Source organism: Macadamia integrifolia, unplaced genomic scaffold (genome assembly GCF_013358625.1).
Source record: "Macadamia integrifolia cultivar HAES 741 unplaced genomic scaffold, SCU_Mint_v3 scaffold459, whole genome shotgun sequence".
Taxonomy (NCBI): Eukaryota; Viridiplantae; Streptophyta; class Magnoliopsida; order Proteales; family Proteaceae; genus Macadamia; species Macadamia integrifolia.
This window is the reverse complement of record NW_024870458.1, coordinates 83163-107700: the sequence shown is the minus strand read 5'-3', so window position 1 is coordinate 107700 and position 24538 is coordinate 83163. Positions and strand designations below refer to the sequence as shown.

General features: G+C 38.8%; 1 protein-coding gene across 4 annotated transcripts in view; it reads left to right on the top strand.

Moving 5' to 3' along the window:
* The window catches only part of LOC122068794 (SH3 domain-containing protein 2-like), a 72707-nt gene extending 53518 nt beyond the window's left edge, over positions 1-19189 (top strand). For 2 of the 4 annotated variants that reach the window (XM_042632700.1, XM_042632699.1), the window contains exons 7-10: positions 5883-5945; positions 6099-6248; positions 17477-17551; positions 18823-19189. In XM_042632700.1, coding sequence (XP_042488634.1) covers positions 5883-5945; positions 6099-6248; positions 17477-17551; positions 18823-18939 — 405 coding nt within the window. In that variant the 3' untranslated portion in view covers positions 18940-19189. Of the gene's footprint in view, positions 1-5882; positions 5946-6098; positions 6249-17454; positions 17552-18822 lie in introns of all 4 variants that reach the window. The other 2 variants (XR_006137244.1, XM_042632701.1) reach the window with 2 other exon arrangements.
* Positions 19190-24538: the final 5349 nt, after the last annotated feature.

Genomic DNA, 24538 nt, shown 5'->3' with positions numbered 1-24538 from the left:
ATCAAGTCCATGGCCACCTCCTCGTGCCAACCATGCGGCTGTCCCAACCTTGCCACCACCCACTTAAGCATGCATATGGTGGCTGCTTCTAAAGCCACCATATAATCCACTTGTATGCTTAGTCAAACCAAGTCAATGGCCACCACCTCCTTCTAACCATGTGGCTGCCCCACCAACCTTGCCACCACCTACTTAATCATTCACATGGTGGCTATGCCCAAGGTTCGAAAACTTGCTGAAATCTCAGGTATTTCGGTAAATTTTTTTTACCGAGAAGAAATGGCAGACGAAATATAAAGTACATAATTTTGGTCATATTTCGGTCATCTCGGTCATATTTCGGCCGTTTTGGTTATTTCGTTTCGAAATTTCGTTCATTGCGGCCCCAAAAGTACACTATTTCGTCGAAATTTCGACCATTTCGGTCATTTCGTTTTGCTCATTTCGCTAATTTCGGCCATTTGAACCATTAGACCCCCAAAATGGCCAGCAAAACACATGGGGAAAGTATGCCACGAAATTTCGGTTTTTCGTTGGTTTCAAAACCACCGAAACGAAACAAGTTCTTGAACCTTGGCTATGCCATGTTGCCACACTTCACACTTGGCCCAATAGGGTGCTGCCACCTATAACCCCATTAATTCCTAATCACTCCATATTTTAATTAATGATAATTAGCCTTAATTAATTATTATTTACCACTAATCATGCCACCTCATGCTTCACTATTCACATAAATACATTAATTCAAATAAATAACATAAACGCATTTAAATTACTATAAAATTATATAAATAATAATAGAATAGGTAATGTCTCGCATTATAATAATATAATAATCATGACATATAAGTGGGATATTACAGAGAGGCCCTAGGTGAGATGCCTAAACTTGAGGGGTGAGATGCCCAGAACCTTACCTTCTTCCCCATTCTCAACCCTCCACTGATTCTATTCTATTTTCTTATTTTCTCTTTTGTCCTATTAAGGGAGAGTGATTTGAGAACTATTAGAATACTAATTGAAGTCCTGAAGATCAACCATCATTGCAGCTTGAAGAACAGCCCAAGCGGAAATCGATTCAGCAAGAGTCAGGGTTTTGGAAACTTGGACCGAAGTCCAGATCTCCCAAACCAGCCAGCAGTTCAAGCTCATCTTTTGAAGGATACCTAGACAGGTTACAAGGGATCTTCATTCCAATTTTGAGGATCATCCGATGCCAAGAACCCTAGTTTCTGAAGAGTGGTCTAAAGTTTTCTAACTCATGTCAACAGCATAACTCTTGTTAGAGCAAACAACAAGAAAATATGATAATAAATAGATAATAGATCCGTACAACATAGAGATTTAACGAGGTTCACACAACGGTGTGGTGTGCTACGTCCTCAGGTGAAGAAGAAGATGTTTCACTTTGCAGAAGAGAGATTACACCCAAGCAGCGGCCAGAAAACTTGCCCTAAAACCCTAGCTTGAAAAACCCCCAAAATACAGTGACTTTCTCAACAAGACAACAGTACATTATATACTCCAAGTCGCGGGTCGACCCATCGGGTCACGGTCAATTCGGTCGAACCATTGGAATTATTTGTTTAGCACCACAAGAGGAGCATTCGATCAAAATTTGAGATCTATCAGAGACTCCTACAGCCAAACGCAGGCTTCCTCCTATTTCAGCCAGATTTGGACTTCTGTTTTAAGTTTGATTCCAGATCTCCCAAGGGCCTGGTGGGCTTTTAATTGGAGTTTTAGGATCCTAATTGGGGTTGGGTAGTTCCTACCTAGCGTTACATCATCACTCCATTGGAGCATAAGGAAATGGAGACTATGTACCTTATGATTAGGTGGTGGAGCTTGAAGGGGAATACCTTGATTTCATTCACTGATAAAGTGGTCAAACAAGGAAAGTGGGACTTTAAGGTGACACTTAACATGATATGGAACAAGATGATGACGACTTGTATTAAAAGGTTGCTAAAGATTTCCTAAGGGAATTGAAAGGAAAATAACATCCCATTAGGGTGACTTGGTGGTGGGATGATGAGGTTCAAGCATCTTTTAAGACTAAGAAAGCTAGCTTTAAGAGTTGGCAAAGGACTAAATACGTGAAAGATCTAAAAGGGTAAAAGTCTACCAAAGATGAAGCTAAGAAGAGTATAGGGAAGGCAAGGGCAAAGAAGTATGATGATCTCTATAATCATCTGAAAGGATGAGGACAATATGAAGAAATGGGAAGAATATTTTAATGTCCTACTAAATGGAGACATTTTGAGCAAGAATGGCCTAGATGACTGCATTACTCATTGAGACACCACATGCCATAGATATATTCGAAAAGTTAGGGTGTCTGAAGTTAAAGAGGCCTTAAGAAAGATGAAAGTAGGCATGACACCAGGCCTAGATGAGGTTCCAACAGAAGTGTGGAAGAGCTTAGGATTATGTGGTGTATCTTAGTTAACCAATCTATTTAACAAGATTATGAACACAAAGAAAATACCGAATGAATGGAGGAGAAGAACTGTAACTCCAATTTACAAAATAAAAGGTGAAATTCAGGGCTACAATAACTTAGAGGCATAAAACTAATGAGTCATACAATGAAATTATGGGAGAGGATTATTGAAGTCCACTTGAGAAGAGAAACTAATATCTCGGAGAACCATCATCTGGCTCCCCTCCTCCTCGGGCTTGTTCACCTCTACCTCCACTTGGGAATTCATTCGCTCCAGAAGCCCCCTTCTGCCTTGGCGTAACATCATCTGGTTCAAAGGGCACATTCCCTGTTATAGTTTTCACTTCCTAGCGTGCCCTCTCTAACTGCCTTCTCACACAGTCTTTCCTCATTTATCGCCACATTCAGGTCCCTCCTTACTGCCTTTGCTGGAATGGGACCGAAAGCGTGGATCACCTCTTCTTCTCTTGCCCCTTCTCCTCCTCTATCTGGAAAAGGGTTCTTTCCTCCTGTTGGCCCTCCAACATGACCATCATCCCCCTTTCCAAAGAATCAGAGAATGGATTTGGGGTTTTTTTTTTTTTTTTTTTTTTTTTGTGAATAATTTAATTCAAAACCAAAGGAGAAAAGATGTACAAGCCCCTAGAAAGGGGAGGGGGAAGAAGAAAGAAGACAAAGAGGATCTCAATGAGGATCCAGAGTCCTGATCACAGAGCTAGGAAGCTCCCATGAAGTTACAATATGATCATTTCTAGGGGATGGGGAACAAAGGGAGGAGACTTTTGAGATCTTTGTTTTGACATAAAAAAATATGGAGCTCCAAATCTTTCCAAGAGGCTGAAAGTTGGAGGTCCATTTTCTATGATTCCTCTCCATCCAGATTTGATTGATGGTTGCACAAAAGGCAAGCTTGCCCATTAAGTCGCAGATGGTCTTTCCATGGAACGTCATGTCCATCCAGATCCATTCCATGTGGAAGGGGAGAATTCTTCTCGAAGAGGGCCAGCACTTGGAGAGGACTAGACTCCAAATGGAGTAAGAGACAGGCAAGCAAAGAAGAGGTGCTCTATGTCCTCCGGCTTCAAACCACATAGGTAGCAACGCGGGGAGGCCGGGATCCCTCTATAGATGAGGAAAGCCTGAGTAGGAAGGCACTTTGTGAATATGATATGTGACATTGTTGGGAAGCTTGCTTTTGGTGCATCCAGTACCCAGATTTAGATGGAGCGAAATCTTCGAAGTTGGACTTCCAACCCCGCTCCTTTGACAAAATTTGGAAAGTCATCTACTTTGACATTAGCTCCAAGCTTGGTTGCCTCAACCATCGGTATGTCCGTGATTTTCCAAGGAACATGCTCATTGTTGTCTCTTAGGGCCTTCCAATCTCCATTCTTTCCCCCCTCCAATGATGTTTCCCCCTTTTTATTTTTTTAGTCTAGCTACCTCTTGTTGTAGGGTTATTCCCCGTTTTGTTCCCTTCCCCCTAGAGTTTTGCCCCTTTTCGGCTCCTCCCTCCCTTGTATTTGTTTTTCTCTTCCTTTTGGTAATGAATTAATTTATTCATCCAAAAAAAATATCTTGGAGAACCAATTTAGCTTTTTGCCAATTAGATCCACGATAGAAGCAATTTACTTACCCAGGAGGCTTATGGAAAGATTTGGAGTTTGCAAAAAGGAGCTCCATATGGTGTTTTATTGATCTAGAAAAAACCTATGGCAGTCCCTAGAGAGTTAATTTGGCATACACTAGAGAAGAGAAGGGTGGTGAGTAAGTATGCAGATGTAACTAGTGTGAGAACTATTTGGAGTGCAAGGTAGTGAGTGAGTTCCCAATTACAATTGGGTTACATCAATGATTTAAGCTTTTTTTTTTTTGGTGCTAATCATAGATGATTTAACCAATAACGACCAAGATGAGGCTCCGAGGTGTATTCTTTTTGTTGATGATATTGTTTTATTGGATGAGACAAAAGTATGGATTAATGCTACGTTGGAGTTATGGAGATCAACCTTGGAATTGAGAGGTCTTAAGATACGTAGAACAAAGATAGAGTATATGGTGTGTAACTTTAGTTACACTATGACAGATGACGAAATGGTGAAGATTGAAGAGAGAGAGCTACCGCAAAGTGATTATTTTTTGATATATGGGGTCAACCATAAATAAAGAAGGTGATATAAAGGATGATGTTTCATAAAGAATTAAAGTGGAATGCATGAAGTGGAGTGCTATGTCCAGAGTGTTGTGTGCTAAACGGATTCCTTGAAAACTTAAAGGAAAATTCTAAAGGATAGTCGTTCAACTAGCTATGATGTATGGGGTGGTTAAGAAGCGTCACATAGATAAACTAATTGTAGAAGAAATGAGGATGTTGTGATGGATGTACAGAAAGACTAGGAAGGATAAATTAAGGAATCACCATATTAGAGCTGATTTAGGAGTTTCCTTGATACGTAATAAGCTCAGAGGAAGTCGTTTGAGGTGGCGTGACCATGTTCAATGGAAGCCTTGGAATGCACTAGGAAGGAGAAGTGACTTGATTCAGATTGAGGGATCTAAAGGGTAGGCCTAATATGACAATGTAGGAAGTAATGAGGAAAGACAAGCATAGTTTAGGTCTTGTCTCAAATATGACCTCAAATAGAGTTGTTTGGAGGGCAAGGATCCATTTAGTGTTCTCTGTCGTTTCACCTAAAAGGTCGAACTTGTAGGGTAGGTAGGAATTGCATAAGTCAATGCTTCTCCGCATGTGCAGGCCATCTTGGTCCATACACATGAGACATCGCATGCCCACACTTGACACCGAGGGAAAAGAAGTGGGGGGAAAACTCCCTTTGGCACTCCCCAGTAGTCGAACACTTGACCTCCCTACTCTTATACCATGTAGGCTACTCTTTCACCTAAAATCTCAAACTTGTAGGTTAGGTAGGTAAGAATTTTATACATCAACATTTAGACGACCCCATCTATGTGGGATTTAACTGAGTTGTTGTGTTTCTGTGTTCCTTCTTTCATTACTATTATTTTTGTCTATGCACAGATCCATGTAGCCGACACCATGTAGTTGGGATATGGCTGAGTTGTTGTTGTTTAGTGATCCTTACTCTAGAAAGTAGCAATTCATGGGGTACAATTCATGTTTATATAAATACCAAAATCCTAACTCTACTAAAATTCTAAAAGCATTAGACATAAGGTAACTTCTAATTATGGCTTTTAAATCAGGGCCAATACAAAGATACAGTTAAAAACAAGAAACCAACTTATGCCATAGCTAACGTACACGCATTCAGTTCCAACAAACACTTTCCACAGAAAATTTAATTATTAGAATTTGGGGTGGATACATTCATAAATTATTAATCTAAGTAGTCATATGTTTTTCTAATTGTTGTTTTGTGGTTGCTGAACCTTACATGAGCTTACCTTCCAGGTAGATGCCGAGAGATCTTTCCACAAGAATGTTTCTGCAATTCTAGAAAAGCTCTATGCTGAGGTTTGTAACAATGAACCTTAGCTAGCACTCGAACCAGGAGATATAGCTGCAGCTGCTCTTCTTAGTGGTATCTCAGGGATTTTCTATTAGCCAAAAATATTGCATTATTTACTTGTTTGTTACTTATGAGAAAAGTTTAATTTCTGGAAATAGATGGTTCTGGAGAAGCCGCACAGTGAATCTATGTTTCAGTCACCAAGTTCAGTAACAGATATGGATTTTCCACATCCACAGTCAGATACTGTCACCAACAGATCTGGTGACGTACCTTCAGCTGAAAAAGAGACATATTTTGTTGCTGAAGTAAGATTCACATCTCTCAAATGATCTGTTTCTTTATTCCGCAGGACTTGAAAATCTTGGTGGACATTTACATACAGGAAAAAAAAGTGATTTTAGCACTATTGCATCTTCCATATTTTGAATTTGGGAGCTTCTACATGTAATCACACTGGTTACAAAGATTGTAACCATGGCATTGATTCTGCAATGTGGCAGCTCAGATCACACAGACCCTATTCGCATGTCAAGTTTCTGCCTGATTGGAGTTTTCCATGTGTCAAAACAGCTTGGAATACAGTAGGGTGGATGGATATTCATGGTAGGGTATGTCATTAGATGGAAGGGTATATGATTGAATTGGAGGCTGAAATTTAAAACGTTGCCAACTAGGCAATTCCTTAAAAATTCAACAATCAGATTTGCCCAATACTTCTTCCATGTGGCAGAATGGTTACATTGTGACCAATGTGGTTACAACTATATCTTTCCTTTAAATTTTTAATAAGTATGAATAAATTTCATTTCGGTAATATTTGTTTTGACTGCTAGTTATTTATGTGATTAATTTACCATGCATTCTCTTCTGAACATCATTGCCTCTTTTCCATGGTTCGACGACTCGATCGAAACCTACAAAATGTCGCAGGTTTCGACCGTATCCCCAGGGGTCGAAATGATATGCCCTGTGACTTTTAAAAGTCATGTTTCGACATGTTTTGACAAAATTTCCTATGTTTCGACCGAAACATTGGAAATTGGAAATTTCGACCAAACCAACTGGTTCAACCATTTAGGTGGAACCAGGTCCTATATAAGTTAGTTTGAAAAGAAACCCAAGCCTTCCTTAGCAGAATTCGACCCTTTCTTCTTAGTTTTTTCTCCTAGGAGTGGGAAGCAGTGGAGATTTCCATTTTTTGCCTAACAGAGTTGAATCTAAGGTGGTTCTTGCTTCATCTACATAAGAAAAACAGTTTGGACTAAAAAGGTAAGTCCCAACTTCCCCAAAAATCAATTTTTTATTTTTATAAAATATACTTGTAAATAGAGTAGAATTATGTAAATTTTTTATATGTTACTTAGGAGGACCCGATCTATGCATTCACGGTGTCCGAATTACCTTTTGCATATTAATGTTTTTTTTTCTGTTTTTTGAAAATGCATTTACCTACAACATATTTCAGTCAACAACTCAGCGTAATGATTACCAAACCTTTGGTTCACCACACAAGTATGACTTTGTGTTTTCTTTTATGAAACTAATGATGTGAATGTGTTAAAAATGTCTAAAATAGGATGCACACAAAAAATCAGGCAAAAAAAAACACTGAGGGTCAAAACCTAAGTTTCCACCAAACCGGAAAAAATTCCCTAGTTTCCTCGAAATTTCCTAGGTTTCGACCAAAATTTCGGTCTCCCCAAGGGTCAAAATCTGGTCGAAACCCAATACCTTGAAACTTGCTCTTTTCCCATATGTTAACTGTCAGAATGCCAGTTCTCATTATAATGATGACCCATCAATATGGATGGCATATATCTAGTACGTTACAAAACGGAAGCCTTTGCGTGGTATCATGGACAAGGTTCAAAATTTCGTTTCGTTTCAGTGTTTCAGTGGGTTCAGAAACACAGAGATACCGAAATTTTGTCGAGATGGTGTATTTCTTTTTTCAGTTTACTGTTTTGGTGGTCAAACATCCATATTTTGACTTGAAACTTGGTGGGTAGCTTATTTTAAGGTTAATAAACATGCTTAGAACATAAAAACACAAAAATATTAGAAAATGACATTGTGTTAGAGTTGTACCTTTGTTTGGCAGCAGCTGTCGAACTGTTCTAGAAATTTTACCTGTTTCATTGCTAGAACAAGATATAATATGATAGTAAAACAAATAAATATTGCATCTAATCTATGATCAAACATACATCTACATTAATTGACTAATATTTAGAGTATTAGAGTAATATACTATGCGACTCCCTAATTCACAAGTCCCAACTAAAGTCAAACACTGAACATATTAGTTACACAACAATACAACAGTAGTCATAGTGTGTAGTATCTCCTATCTACTGGAAGGAACTATGACCGCCTGGCTGGATTCCACAGTATGATGGAGTTGACGTGCATTTTCCTCTGACTGCACTACAGATGCATGCTATGTCATAGTCTGAGAGAAGAATCGAACGTAGTCCTCTATAGTTGCCAAAAAGACTGTCATCTACATACTGAAGGTAACCTATCCGAGGTAATGTATCACCGCCATAGGATGAAGAAGAACCCGCCATTGAGCTACTGTCAACTGATGGTTTCGACTACATGTACGGATTAGCTGGGTATGAGAATAAACTGTCCACAATTCCATTACCATGTGACTGGGTCTGGGAGCCATGGTCAGTACTGCTACTAGGAATGGATGAACCAGATGTATGCCCCATCCCAGTTAATTGACCATAAGGTCTATGATACTCTAACCAGGTGCTCTTTTCAGTAAATGATGGGGCACTTCATTGCCCCCTCCCTCTACTCTCACTGTGAGGATGACTATCCCCTCCTTTCAAACTCATTCCGCCAATAGAAGTAGATAGATTATCAACATCGATAGAATCTCGCTACCATCTCCATCGAATCGGCGACGAGGCCCTTTAGTTTAACCTGAACTCCTCCCTCCACTTGATGGGGGTACACCCTGATCAGTATTTTATGTGGCATACTGAAACTGATTCTCCCCCAGTAAATCGCACCGGCTCTGGCTCTAGCTCGGCCTGCTCATACTGCTCTCGAACTCCTTCAAATCTATCACCACCTCCTCCCCCATCACCATTATCACCATTATCATCGTCATCATCATCACCATCACCATCACCATGACCATGACCATGACCATCACCATCACCATGTGTCTGTGTCTGTGGCTGTGTATAAGTCTGGGAGTGGGTACCACCCGATGAAATGGACCAATCATCATCTTCATCTGAATCATCCCTACTAGGTGCAGGCTCGAATGGTCGAGGGGTCTGTGAATGTATCCTTCCCTTTATAGCCATATAATCACCAACATCGACCGCCATCTCTCGCACTAGATATGGGTCTGGCCTACCTCAAGGCTGATCCATTAATGGCTCGCCTCTATCCCTCACCCAGTCCACTAGAGGATCCTCCTCATCTGAGTCAATCTGGAAAACATCAGCCAGCTCGATCTAGCCCCTATCATTATCCATTCCCATGCGTATGTGCTGCATTCTCAGTCTCATACTATAATGCATATACACCAAGTCATTTAGACGTTGTGAACCTAATCGATTCCGCCTTTTTGAATGGATGAGTGAAAATGTGCTCCAATTTCTCTCACAACCAGATGCAGAACATGTCTGGGAGAGTACTTTGATGGCAATCTTCCTCAATTCCGGTGTTGAACCCCCATACAACACCCACCATTTAGTTGCATTACAAGTTATAACAAGTGTAAGAGATTATTTATGTTCCAAAACACTTAACACTTGTATAAGTAACATACTAAAATTTGAATTTTATACCAGGATCAGTAGTCGTACGACTTGAGATGCGGCGGGAGCTTCGAAGCTACCTAATGCATCCTTGAATTGTTTCGTCTATAATAAATTTACAAATAGGACCCTAGTTAACAATCATTATATTGAAATTTAGGTTCATTTAGTAATAGTAGTACAAAACTAATTTCAGTATTAGCTATGGCTTGTAGATCGGGGTTTGATTGCAACTTGGCAACCACTTGCTTCACTGCTTCCAGAAGATCCGGATCCAATGCAAGTCTCTTGTTGTATTGACACCTAGGGTATAAATAGTATGCTAAAATAAATGTGACAAAACATATTATTGTCAATGTTAACATTAATGCATTTTTATATCACATAAAAGAATGTTTTTAGCTTTGCTTATCAGCCTAATGCAACGGATGTGAAAGCTGGCGCTCCCAACGTTCTTCTATTATTTCCACAAATTTCCTACTTCCACGTGGGTTGGCAGTATAGAAATTTTCCTTCATCATTGCAATAGCAGCCACAGATTTGGCAAGGTGGGTTTGAAAGCAGAATCCCCCATCTTCAACAATTGGTGTCAAGATTTTAACCACTTTACCCAACTATGTCCAAAACTCCTTTGATGAAATGGTTGCCTATGCCTCCCTACCACCAGCTGATCTTGCTTCCCTCCAACCAAACCACTCCTCAGATGCGAACATAGATCGAAGACTAACTTTCTTGGATTCAAAACTCTGAAGTGCAATATAGTTGGTAGCAAATCTTATGAGACCGGGCCTGACCAAGGCACCCCCGCACTTCTCCCTCAATAGGTTCAATGAAAACCCATGATTATAGACAAATGTGCTCACTTGCCTAGCCCTTTCAACGATAGTCTTCACAATTTTCAGTTTCCCCATGTTCTTTAACATTAGGTCAATGCAGTGTGTTGCACAAGGAGCCCAAAAGAGTTGCAATTTGGGGTTGTTCATCATTTCAGTCCGGTCTTCTTGTAGTTACTTCCATTGTCAGTCACAATCTAAACAACATTCTTTATCTTAACTTCTTTCACAACCTCCTTCAAAAGCTTGTAAATATATTTTGCATCCTTTCTTTCTTAGATGCATTAACAGACTTTAGGAAAATGGTTCTACCATCACAAAACCATAAAATTGATGATGGACTTTCTCGTGGGCCCTGTCCAACCATCAAACATTATGGTTACCCCATAGCTATCCCACAAAACTTTTAACTCATCAGTATATGCTTTCAACTCACTCTTCTCCTTAGGAAAATATACATTCATCACCTAATATGTAGTCGGCCCCTTTATCCCTGGACCGGCCTCAACCACAGCATCAAGTATCGACTGGTAATAGGGACCTGTAGTGGTGTTTGCTGGGATGCTATGAAATAACATCCACTTAGACACAGCTTCCCCAACATAAGCCTCCATGTTACCCCACATCCTCTTTATCTTACGTTGTTTACTACCCTTTTTCCTGTACGCACGGGGATCCTGTTGTAGAACGGGGTCCACACGAGGTGGGACTACTGGAGGTGGGGCTGCCCTTGTACTTTGTGATCTCCTAAAGGGCAAAGAGATCTATGAAGATCCACTACCACCTGTTCTAGATGGACCAACTCCTCCATGTTTACGTCTTTCCATATCCTCACGAAGACTTTGTCAGCTCAATGCTTGCCCCCTGCCTCCAATCTCTAGCCTCTTGCTCAGTTTGTATGTCATCAGGCACATATACCGGGTCATCACTGTCATCATCACTATCATCAGGCACATATCGATGCATGGGAGCATGTAGTGCCTCTTCAAACTCTATCCTCAACTTCTCCTTCGCCACTTTTCTCTTATTCCCTCCCTTCATGTCTTCAGCTATGATCTTGGCAATATGATCAGGCACTTCACTGCATCTAGCCACATCTTTGAAATTTTCAACCAGATGTTGCTCAAGTCTTGTGGCCCCACCACCCATAAACCTTTTATGACAGTAGTTGCATTTTGTATGCCTCTTATCGCCATCAATCGGCTCTCTGTGTTTCCATGCAATTTCTCCACTATCACGACTACTAGTACTATCACGTCTCCCACCTCTCCCTCTTCTCTCACCTTCCTCATCGCCTCCTCTAGCCATTTTATATCACCCCGATGCTGATGCATAGAAAAAAGAATGTCATTATTAACTTACAAGTATATGGTAGTTGCTTATATTTTATATTTACATAAAATTATTTTTTAATCAATTTTAGAAAATATTTTAATGACATAATACAACAAAATCAAATATGGTATAACATAAAAAATATATAGTACACTCCAAAACACTTTAATATTAATCTGCTATTTTTATTTTTTTTAAATCAAAATAGAATATTTTTCCCTATTTTTAAAATTATTTTTCAATTATTAATCTATTTTCATATTTTTCAAAAAAAAAAAAAAATAATTACCGGCTGGAAAAAAATTTCACTCCGACGGAGTCGTAAAACAGCCATTGGTGACTAACATATATATAGTTGACATCCATCAAAGCAATATTTATCATAAAAAGTAACAATATATGTTAATGGAAAATGAATGTTTAAATCAGAAAAAAAAAATTTATGTACCAACAAAAAAAAATTCGACTCCGTGAGGTCATAGATCGGCTTCTAGTGTCTAACATATAAAAAATCTACAAGCATCCAACATGTATTTATATACTATTTCAAAAAAAAAAAAAGGTTTTAGAGAAAGAAGTTTACCTTTCCTAAGCTTTGAATGTGTAGATGTCTTAAGCTTTGAATGTGTAGATGTTCTTGTAGGAGTCCAATGGAAGTCAAAATGTGTTATGATGTGGCTAATTAGAGGCTTGTTGAAGTGTTTTTCTGTCAAAATATGCAAATGGAACCGAAACCACCGAGACAGGCGATTTCGACTGTCTCAACGAAATTATGTATTTATAAGCCTTGGAATGTATCGTTTCGGCGAGATACCAAAACGATACCAAAATTTGGTACATTATTCATTTCGTACCTTATTTCGTTTAAAAAAATAAAAAATAAAAAATAAAAAAGGAAAACCGAAATAGCGAGATTTCGAACTATGATCATGGATGGATCCATGATCTTCCTATTCATATTAGGAATTACCTGGCCAGTGGGGTGAGGTGTAATTATAACTTAAAGAACTTTCGCCAGTCCAATGTCAAGATAATGTTCTCTTCTGCCGTTGCACCAAATATAGAATGAAATCGTGTAACTGGAGTCAAGTTTCCCTGTTTGCTATATATTTTTGACAGCAAACTTGAAGATCTGACATACTATCCATCTGGTTAAGTGGCGTTGCTTGACATTTAGATATGGCATTTTTTTTTTTGGGTGGGAGAGGGGAGGTTAGTACATTGATATTTAGGTCTCCGTGACAATCAACTTCGGCCATTTGGAGCTAATGTTGAGTTGATAACTAGAGAATTGGAGAATGATTTGGCTCATCAGATATGACAGGTCATCTTTATTTATAATGTAGATATGCAATACAAAGGGTGTCAAATACGGAAAACAGTACAAGGCTAGGTAGTGTGTGTAGACACATATACGAGGTGGCATCCTTATCCTATCCTTAACACTACCCCTCAAGTTGGCGCATAGATCTCTCTCATGCCCAACTTGCATACTGTTAGAAGTCGATCATTAAGGAAAGAGAGGAATCGTGGCCTGCTGTTTAGCGCAAGCCACAATTCCCCTTAGGGTTATTGTGATCCTATTGGACCCAATCATATTAGAGATAGTAAGTTAGTAGTTTTCCTATTTCAGTCTTACTTTCTAGTTTGTAGGTTTCCTATAACAGTCTTACTTTCTAGTTTCCTATTCTGTAATAGTTAGTCTCTATATAATGAAGGAAGTAGGGAAGTCTCAATCTCATCAATTGGGACTCCCAAGTTCCACCATCACCTCTCTCTCTTTCTCCCTTTCTATCTTCTCTTTACATGGTATCAGAGCTTGATCCTTGAACAAGCAAGTCGATCACTGCTATCACTATCACCAGTAACAGCCCCTCTTATTTGGTTGTAACAGGTTCTTCCTAAAGGTTCCGGGATTTCATAGAGGGGGTGGTTTCATCCTTTGGCTTGCTGATTTTTGAATGGAGGTTTGATTGATTGTAATCAATCATATCTTGTGAAGGATCAACTTGAGTAAAATTTGATTGGGGAGCTATCCCACCTCCAGCAGCAATCAGTCCATCAGCTCTCATAGCCGTTTGTCGTCCTCCAGCCAGGACTACCAGGCTCTCAGCTCCTTACTTTGTGTCAACCAGCAGCTTCCTACCATACTAGTGCCTCCAGAAATAGCTCTACAACCCCCAACTAGTCAGCCCTGCATCATCACCCTTCAGTGCAATAGCTCCTCTCCAACAATAGATTGCCCACTCTCCTAGAGTATAGAAGACATCAGCATTGTCAGAAACAGGCTTCCACCACTCAGGTCAGTTCTGTTAGCTACTCTGAGCCTTTGTTACCCGCCATCCCTCTCTCCCAATGAACCCCTAGTCCATTTGGAATATTCGTGATCCAAATTCCTTGGCCAAGCACGCTGTTATTTAATCCTATCTCAAAGCCAGACATTTTGTTCTTTGCTGCCTCCTTGAAAGCAGAGTTCCCAACCTCTCGTCTGGCCTCTTCCAGTGCCTCTTCCTAGTTTCTCCTTACCACTACTCATCTTGTCCCAATAGCTGCATCTGGGTTTTATGGAATCCTTCCAAGCTCATGGTTTCTGCTATCTCCTCCTCTCAATGCATCCAGCTTTGCATCTCTGACCCTAGTGGTTGTAGCGTTTTTCTTTTCTCCACCATCTATCGTCTTAACAGGGCTGTTTCTAGGCTTCCTGTAGGACAACCTTCGTTGTTCCCTCATCCCAATTACCTTCCCTAGGGCATTGCTGGTAACTTTAATGTGGTGAGATTCACCCATGAGAAATAGGGAGGCTCCCCTACTTACCCCTCCTCTGTCAAAGCCTTCAATTCCTGCTTAGATGATATCAGCCTAAATGATCTGAGATGGTATGGGATCAAGTGATCTGAAATGGTCTGAGATGGTTTATGATAATGAATACAGTTTAAAAACATAAGGTAATTACAATGATACCCCCCAATCCAGCCTCCCCACTCTGAATTGGGTCGGTGGAAGGGGAAAAGCCCCAATGTGCCCCTGCGGCATACTTACTCCTATTCTAACAATTATCAATAAAGGAAATAAACAAATTGTAACCACCCCGAGCTATAGTACGAAAGGGTCCCCAAACATCAAAGTGAATGATACAAAAGGAACATACTATAATTTAAATGTGGGGAGTAAGAAGAACAAGTATGTTTGGCTAGCTCACAAATGTCATAAACAAACTTGTCCAGGCTACATTGCTTTGTTAAAGAAAGAAATAGTAAACTCAAAATCCGAAAAAAGAGGGATAACCAAGTTTATGATGCTAGCGATGCAGTTGTTGGAGACCACTATCTCTCCAAAGAGTATGAGCGGAAACCTTCAAAGACATAGCAGTGAGATGTGGATCCAGATAGTACAGCCCATCATCTACCATAGCCAATCGTTGCCCCATCACCAGATCCCTGAAACACAAATAGGAGAATAGAACAAGACAACAATTTAGTTCAACAGTCAGACGATAAATAGAAAGCAAATTAGCATAAAGATTAAGCACATATAAAACAGAGCAAAGGGATATGGTAGGAGAACAATGAGCAGACCTTTTCCCAAAAATAGAGGATAAGGATCCATCTACAACACGAACTTTGTCCTTACCTGAGCACGGAGGGTAGGAATGAAACAACTCAAAAGAACTAGCCATGTGATTTGAAGCTCCTGAGTCCAGAAATGGGATAAGGCATACTTCTGGTTCATCCATTCCTAGTATTGACTATAGCTCCCAGACCTAGACACATGGTGGTGGCTTTGTAGACGGCTTATTCTCCTACGCAGCCCAGCCATACATGTTGCCGGAAGCATCAGTTGGCAATAGCTCAATGGCGGGTTCTTCTTCTTCGTACTATGGTGGTAACACATACCCTCGGATAGGTTGCCTTTAGTATGTAGATGAATCAGTTTTTTTGGCAGTTGTGGAAGACTACGTTCGATTCTTCTCTCAGAATATGACGTAACATGCATTTGTGGTGCAATCAGAGGAAAATGCACGTTGACTCTATCGTATTAGGTGTGGAATCCAACTAGGCCGTCATAGTTCTTTCTAGTTGACAGTCATTATGATTAGTGTTGTATGACTAATATGTTTGGGACTTGGGATATTGCCATTTGGGACTTTGAGATTTAAGAGTAAGAAGCTCAGTGGATGGCTTTAGTTGGGACTTGGGAGTTAGGGAGTTAGGGAGTTGCATAGTATGTTACTCTAGTACTTTAAATATTACTTAATTAATGTTAAGGTATGTTTTGATCATGGCTTAGATGCATTATTTACTTGTTTTACTATCATATTATATCTAGTTCTAGCAATATTTCATAAAATCTTCAGAACAGTTCGACGGTTGCTGCCAAACTAGGGTGCAACTCTAAAACACTGTCATGTTCTAATATTTTTGCAAATTCAAGTTCTAAGCATGTTTATTACCTTAAAACAAGCTCCCCACCAAGTTTCAGGTCATTATATGGCCGTTTGACCACCGAAACAGTCAACCTTGTAAAAAAAAAAACACCCAACTCGTTGAAATCTTGCCGAGATTTTGGTATTTCGGTGGTAAACGAAACGAGATTTCGAACCTTGGTTAGCAGCACAACCGCTTTTCAACGTAACTGGATTCTACTTGCTGAAGATTAAACAGATCAATCACTGTTTGAATATGGGGGAGGACTCTTCCTCTATAGGGATACTATACAAGGCATATCGTGGGAATACTTAGATTGGTCTCCAAATCATAGGACATCCATAATGCTAAATACTTCATCTTCAAATATCCTTTTCTGCCTAAGAAGCTCTTCAGCAGACCATATTTCAGTTTCTCACTTGCGTTCAGAGTACTCTTCCAATATGGACACATTGCACATTGTAAGTCTTTAAAAAGTGTTTTTACTTCTTCCAGCCTTAAATGGTAATATTCACGATATGCTCCCTATGGTAACTGGGTTCATAAATTATGGTCAACAAACAGTACGAGCTGCAAGGTATATCGGTCAAAGTTCATGATTTCCTTATCCCATGTGAATTACCTTATCCCATGCGAACCTTTTACCTGTAACTATCCAATATCCTTATGAAAAATTGATCACATCAGAGCATTTCCAGAAAACATGGTCACAACATTACAATGTGGTCCCTGCAGTCTTATGACTCCTCCAGCCTGAAAGGTTGTTAGTACCAGCAATTATAGGATGTGATCAAGTTTCAATAACTTCCACATCCCTAGATTGACTTGGATGAGTAATATGTAACTGTTGTACAATAAGGTTCAAGTGTAAACTACCTTTCTAGATTGAACACAATGATGGGTTGAATTATCTGTGTATTTACTAATTTATGTCATTTGCATGCCTGTAAACTAATCTCACCTTGAACCATATTTTTATGAAAATTTGAAGGACTTATGTTCTGAGAATCTTGAAAACAAGAAGGTTCTTTAACTGAACCTTGATTCTATAAGATTATTGCATCTCCCCATCTATAATATTTTTTTCTTCCCATTTTATGTTCTTTAAACTGATTCTTTCTTGGGTGATAGCTCTCAACTGTTCTTCATGTAGGTAATGCACCCATTTGATGCCCAAGCAGATGGGGAGCTAAGTCTCTCTGTTGGTGACTACGTTGTGGTTCGCCAGGTACTAAAAACTTGCTTGTATCAATGCTGTAGCACATTTTTGGTGCAGCGTTTCTCTTCCCATTTATTAACTCTTCTCCCCGCAACTGTCCAATTTCTGATACTGGATTGGCCAGTTTGGATTTCCCTAATTGATTTGTTTTGGATCATGATCTGTCAAAGAGGTGGAAATGAAGTTAGATTGATATGTTGGTGCCTTGGTGGTCCATATGTCGTATTGCCTGGCTATGATGGACATACCAGATATTTCATATTCATTGACTACTGAGCTTAGATGTGTTGTGTCAGTCTGTCAAGCACAAAATCCATCTTGTAAATTTAGGCTGGCAATATTAGTGACTGCTGCATGTGTCTATACTGAACTGGAAACGCTTATATCATGAAATTCAATGGGAACTTCCAGTATTAATTTGCTTTGACCTGAAGTTTGGAAGCAGCTTCAAAGGAAAGGCTTAGTGTTGGGAAAGATCCCTCATCGACTAGCTATGCGACATTGGATGTCTTCATATACAAGTTGGGCCTCTCCAGTTAATAGCTGAAGCTTTTGGTTTTGATACTTCAACATGGTATTATAACCACCAGGCCTACTATATCAATGATTCACTCGTGTACGGCCATCCGAAAGAGAGGTCACACATACCACATGTACTACCACCCATACAAGGGGCAACATGTCGGGGGTGAATGTTGGAATAGTCCCATGTTGACTAACTCTAGAGCCTTGGATGCCTTCAAAAACCAGTCAGATGAGCTTCTCCTTTTAATAGCTTAAGCTTTTGAGTTGGACACTCATATAGCTGACCAAAGTCAACCCCAAAACTGAATAGTCAACATTTAACCAGAGCCAGCCCTTGATTCTTAATCAGAAGTTCTACCCAAACTTAGTGGAACTAATTGAATCATTTAGCTGCTGGTTTGATCGGTTCGGGCAAGTTATGTCTGAACTACATAATGAAGCTATAAAATGCAATTTAAGATGGGATGGAGGATATATATGTTACATGAAACATGGAGTTACATTGGGTTGAGTCAGGTTGCTCAAATCTCAAGCAATGTTGTTCCTTGGCCCAACACCAGCCTTTGTTGATCGTTCTTGGATTGAGCCAATGTGCTCCTAATTGCTGCACTGGTACTAATGAATTAATTAGGTTCTATCAATCTGTAAACATTTGAAGATGCTGTTAGATGGAAGGCTAGGCCCTTTCTTTTTGACATCGAGTTCCTTGGAGTTCGTTTATTTTTTATATTATTTCTTCATGTGATGTTCACCAGGTAGCTCCTAACGGATGGTCCGAAGGTGAGAATAAGGGCAAGGCTGGATGGTTTCCCTCTGCTTATATTGAAAGACGAGATCAAACTCCAACAAGCAATGCAATTGAATCAACATAACCGTCCTGGTGCCAAACCTCCTCACTTGATTATATTGTATATGCATTCCCATATCCTGTTCCTTTTGTATCTACCACATTGTAACAATGTTACTTCTTGGTACATAATAAACCTCAAGCTCTTTGTAGATACGTAATGGTGTAAAAGATTGCCTTCCAAGTCTTGAGGTGTTCTTATGTCTTAAGAGAGGGTCTATTTCTGTAACTTCCAATTATTTTGGTTAATAAGTGATTATTATGTGATTGTAGCAGAAGCACATGTACCCGTCTTACAGCCACAAATGTCATATATAAATCTAAATTTGTTGCTGCTCTAAACGTGAGGTAGACATGGGTGTGGGTTTTGAAAAACCCCTTTTTTTTTTTTGGGGGGGGGGGTGGGGTGGGGGGGCGTGGGTTTAGAAGGGATTTCAACAACTTGGTTGATGCAAGAAGTTGACCAAGCCAGATGATCTTAAAAGTCTAATTTATTGGGTGCTCAAGACTGTTCATCTTCCTCTTTTCCTCAGTTTTGGCAGGTTTGAGTATTTGAACTACTATTTTTGTATTCCTTGTTGAAAGTGTGCACCTCAAATCGATATGAGGCTCTCTTTGGTATTATAATAAATTATGGACAGCAAATAATATTCGTTTGGTTACTATTTATATGATTGATTATATAATAAGAAATAAGTTTGGTATGCTTATTTATATTATATAGAAAAAATAATGCTAACCTGTCGCATCCTCTACACCCAAACACTAGTTGCATTAAAAGATAGTCCTACCCCCATGTGGCCGGTGCTTCTACCTAATTTTCCATTGACCTGTTTGCTATCACAATAGCCTCTTGACAGTTAGTGTTCTTTTGCCCATATTATATAACCCTAAAACTTTTATTACAATCTTCACCCCAACCTCCACCCCCCCCCCCCCCCCAAAAAAAAAGGGGAAAAGGTTTGTTACAATCTATAATTTGACCAAGGATTCTTGGCCATCCTCATCGCCCCACCCCCGGTTAGCATTCTGTTGTACAATATTATATAACCCTAAAACTTTTATTACAATTTATAGCAAATATATATATATATATATATCTATATATATAAAAGAAAGAACATTACCTACTGACACGTACCTACACCTAGACATAGCAGGTGTGAAAAGATCGTGTTGCCCTGCGTTGACGATGCTTGTGTGTGTCCTATCATTGGTTGTATCTGCTTGTGTGTACATGCACCAGTCAGTGCCGTTCTCTTGAACTATATATATATTTAACAATCTATAGCATATTTGAGCAAAGGATTCCTGGCGATCTTCATTCGTCAACTCCCACTCTCACTTCTCTTAGAACTTTTACAAACACATATCATCGAGTACAATCGTTCAGCTCTTATCCATAGCTACTTGGGCAATTGACACATATCCAACGGCTATGCTTGTTTTCACAAAAAATCCACCCATCCTGAGGTTGCTAACCCGTACCTGATTGTTCTCCTTGGACCCATCTGAGATTTTTCCTCTACGTGTTCAAATATTGTATAATTTGATTACTTTTCCTGTTGGCAATTCTCCATTTAGATATTATTTTTTCTTGATTAGATTCTTGGGATTATGGACTGAAGATTTTCCAAAGATCTAAATAGCAACTGCGGTATGATGACCCTCTTCTTCCTTTATTTCATGAAATTTTTTTCTTCGATGAATGTATAAATGAAGAAAATAATTTGATCCTATTAAATTGCTTCCAAGGGCCTAAGGAAAGAATTAATTAGGGAGTTAATCACAAAGATTGAGCTCTCGGCTTCTTCCTATGACACTACTTGGGTAACAGTGGTCCCTTCTTCATGTTCCCCTCATTATTCTTGTTTCCCTGAGTGTATGACCTCGATATTGGAGAATCAGCTCCCTGATGGCTGATGGGGTCTTCCACATTCCCAATCCATACGTATTAAAGATGCCTCGTCCTCCACATTGGGCATGTGTGCTTGCACTCAACGTTGGAATGTTGGTGAAGAACATGTTAAAAGTAGGGGTGTAAGTTTGGCCCTAAGGCCGAATCCTGTCTAACCCGGTTATGAGGGTTAATTTGGTCCAACTCGAGCCAACTCTGATTAGTGCTCGATTAGGCCTGAGTTGAAAGCTAGGCCCAGTCCAAACCAGCCAATCGGCCCGACCTGGCCCGATTATAACCCTGATCTATTATTGTGTTTAGTAATAGTGTTTCCCTTCTCTTAGGCTACATCATGTGTTACACAAGCCTTACACAGGCAGTACACAAGTTGTCTATATGACTTCAACCCACATCATGTGTTACACAAGCCACATATTCTTACCTATTGACCTAAGATGACCAAATGGCCAAACTATTTCTCCCATTTTCTTTACGTAAGCTATTTTTTTGTATCTTGTCATGTATTGATATGAACACTAGGTTATAGTAGTAATCATGAAGAATTGGGACAAAATTTGGCATGTCCAGTTTCTGGGAGATGTGGTGCTGCTAGGTGATTAGAAGGTCTATCTTATAACCAAATTGACAATCTTGCTTGGTGCAAATTTATGGATTGAGGGTGGATAAGGGCTGGCCATAATCTTAATATCTCCCCACTCCCTTTTGGTAAGTATAGGCTTAACATTTCTAACCCTTTGTAGGAAAAAAAATTACAGGAGTAGTAAGGGTCAACCTCACCCAACCTTGAGCCCGACAGGGTTGGGCTTGAACATGAACCCAACAAGGTTGGTTTGGGTCTATGTAGAAAATTAGTTCAATCAAAATATTGAGAGAGCACACTTATCTTTGGTTGTTGAGCTTTCACGAGATCTTCGAACCATGAACTCTTAGAAAACCTGTAACAAAATATGTTAGTAAAATAGATGGGCTGAGTCGTGTCACTTGACACTCTCCTTAAGACCATAGACGCCCCCAATGGTGTAACCGGGTGAATTACGAATCGACTTCCAAAATGAAACAACCCAATGGCACCCCTAATAGTTGTGCACTCAACTGCTAGACCCCTTCGAGTACTCCCATGTTGTGCTCAAACTAAAGATGAAAAACTCAAAATACACTATAGACACTCAAAATAAGAGTAAAACAATATCTCAATTCTCACAACACACCATAACTTGAGTGGACTTTATAGTTGAACATTGGTGTGTATAATGCATAGAGATCCCCTCTATTTATAGAGGAAAAGAGACTTCTAGAAAAGAAATGAGGAGATAAGGTCCCTCAAAATGAAGAGACAAAGACTCTCATAAAGTAAAGTAAAGAGTCCCAAAGATGAAAAGATAAAGTCTTAAAAATGAAGAGACCATATTAAGTATTATTTGTAAATACAAGATATGTTATGAGAATACATAGAGATAAACATATGAGAGGTCATACAAAAAGATAGAAAGATGGTCAAATATGAAAAGACACAAGAAACCAAAAAGTAATTTGAATCTTATAATAATTTAAATTAAATTACCATTTAAATTCCAACAACCTAAGATTGGATTGGGGTTTTAAAACCCGGCCCAACTCAACTCTATTTCAGCCCTTTTTTTTTTTTTTTTTATCAAAAAGGGTATTTACAACTAATCTGTTCAAGTCCAATCTTATCACTTCAATTTCCATCTTTGTCTGTTAAAATAGGTTAAGTTATCAGTTCTGTCACTGGCATCCATTTTATTTTGTCCAACTTTGCCTCAGCAAATAATAAGAAGCAACATTCTCCTATTGGGTTTGGTATCATATTTTCTAAGATGATTGATTATGCTAAAGACATGGGTTTGAATCTTCCTCTTAGCCTGTGGATTCTAGATTCTTTACTTCTTGTCAAAAGGTGATTGCTTTTTTATCTGTCCTTATATCTGTTCAATTATGGAAAATTTTAATTCTTTGAAGGGCATAATATAATGCTTAAGACTCTGAAATTTTGGCACCTAGGGTTTCAGTTCACTTTAATGATTCCCTGACTTTTCTAAACAAGGTGTGAAACTCAAGACCCATTTATAGATTGTGCAATGAGAAGGCAATCCTTGTCGTCATGGTTCCGAAATCTACATGACTCAGCTTTTTTCATTATTTACTTTCCTTCTGTAAAACTTCCAACTCTTTTAATCTTCCAATTTAAACTGAAGTTGATTAATGGTTGGTCACTGTAAGGCTTTGTGAACGTGAACCTTACACTTGAAGCTTTCTCTGACTCAGATAAGTGATTGAGACCAATTTGATTTGGGGCAACATTGAAAAGTCAGTTGAATCAGTCTAAATTTTTAGTGCTGAAATTGATATATATGAATTTAAGTGGTTCGCATTAACCCAAAAAAAAAAAAATGTTAGGTTCCTTCAGATCAGGGTTTTAAAAATTTGATTGCACAACGTATGGCTAATTTTATGGGCATAACTGTTTTGCATGGGAATGCCTCTTTTGTCATCCTATACTGTAAGATTTCACAAACTTTGATGTGTCTGCTTTATCGAACCTTGTATTCGTGTTTGCATTAATACAATGTCGTTAGTGTAGAGTGAAACCTCGTTAATCAGTTAATGTGCTGAAAGGATTAAACTTTGGAAAGAGACTTCGTTTTGTGTTTGAAACGAAAACCAAGGTGTTCGGGTCAGCTTATACGCACCTTGACTAATCCTCGAAGAGATAAGCGTAACAACCCACTGCCATAGTCTCCATGATGGGGAATCGAACCTGGGACCGTGCGTCTGTCCACACAATCTCCAATTCACCCTAACCATCTATAGTATCTACTATTTTTCTTTCAAATAGGCTCTCTTGATCTCTTAATGCTCCCTCGAAGGTAAGCAAAAAAGCTAAGCTTTTCAATTAATTGAAATTGATTTTTCCGTGCAACACCATTATAACTATATCAATATGTTTATTTTTTATATTGCATCCAATATAGGGTCCACTATTGCGTTCTCTCTCAACCATTCAATCCTCTAGGAGGGCTCTATCTATTTCGTATAGGATAGTTTGGCCCAATTCCGATTCCTGTGTATGTGCTGATGTTGTTTCAGATTCCAGAAGTGTAATCCATTCTCAATAAATAAATCTTTTCTTTCCTACAAAAAAAAAAAAAAAAGAGAGAGAATTTCAATAATATAAAATCATTTTGCTTCTTTTCTTTAGAATTATGTTTTATTATCTTTATGAATTTAATTGTTTGTAAAAATTACGTTTTTTTTTTTTTTAATAATTTTTTTGAGGACATTAATGCTGATTGAACCAAATTTAATGTTTAGAGATACTATTGAAAGGCTTATGAGTGAGAAAAATTTTATATTCACAAAAAAGTAGCCACAATTTTCACGTTTTTATTATATGAGAACAATTTTATATTCACAAAAAGGTAGCCACAATTTTCACTTTTTTGTTATAAAATGAAACAATTTTTTCAATGGCATGTATTGTTTAATAATTGAAAATATTTGATCATTAAGTATAGTGATGCATAGAGATTGCCAAATGTTATTCTCTGTCAACAGGGATTACCAGCTAAACAAATAATACAAGTAGAAAACGTTACTTTTTTTTTTTTGTCTCTCAATTTTGGTTCATTTTGAATCCTTGTAGTTGAATGGATTTTCAATAACATAATTACAGGTAATGCCTCTC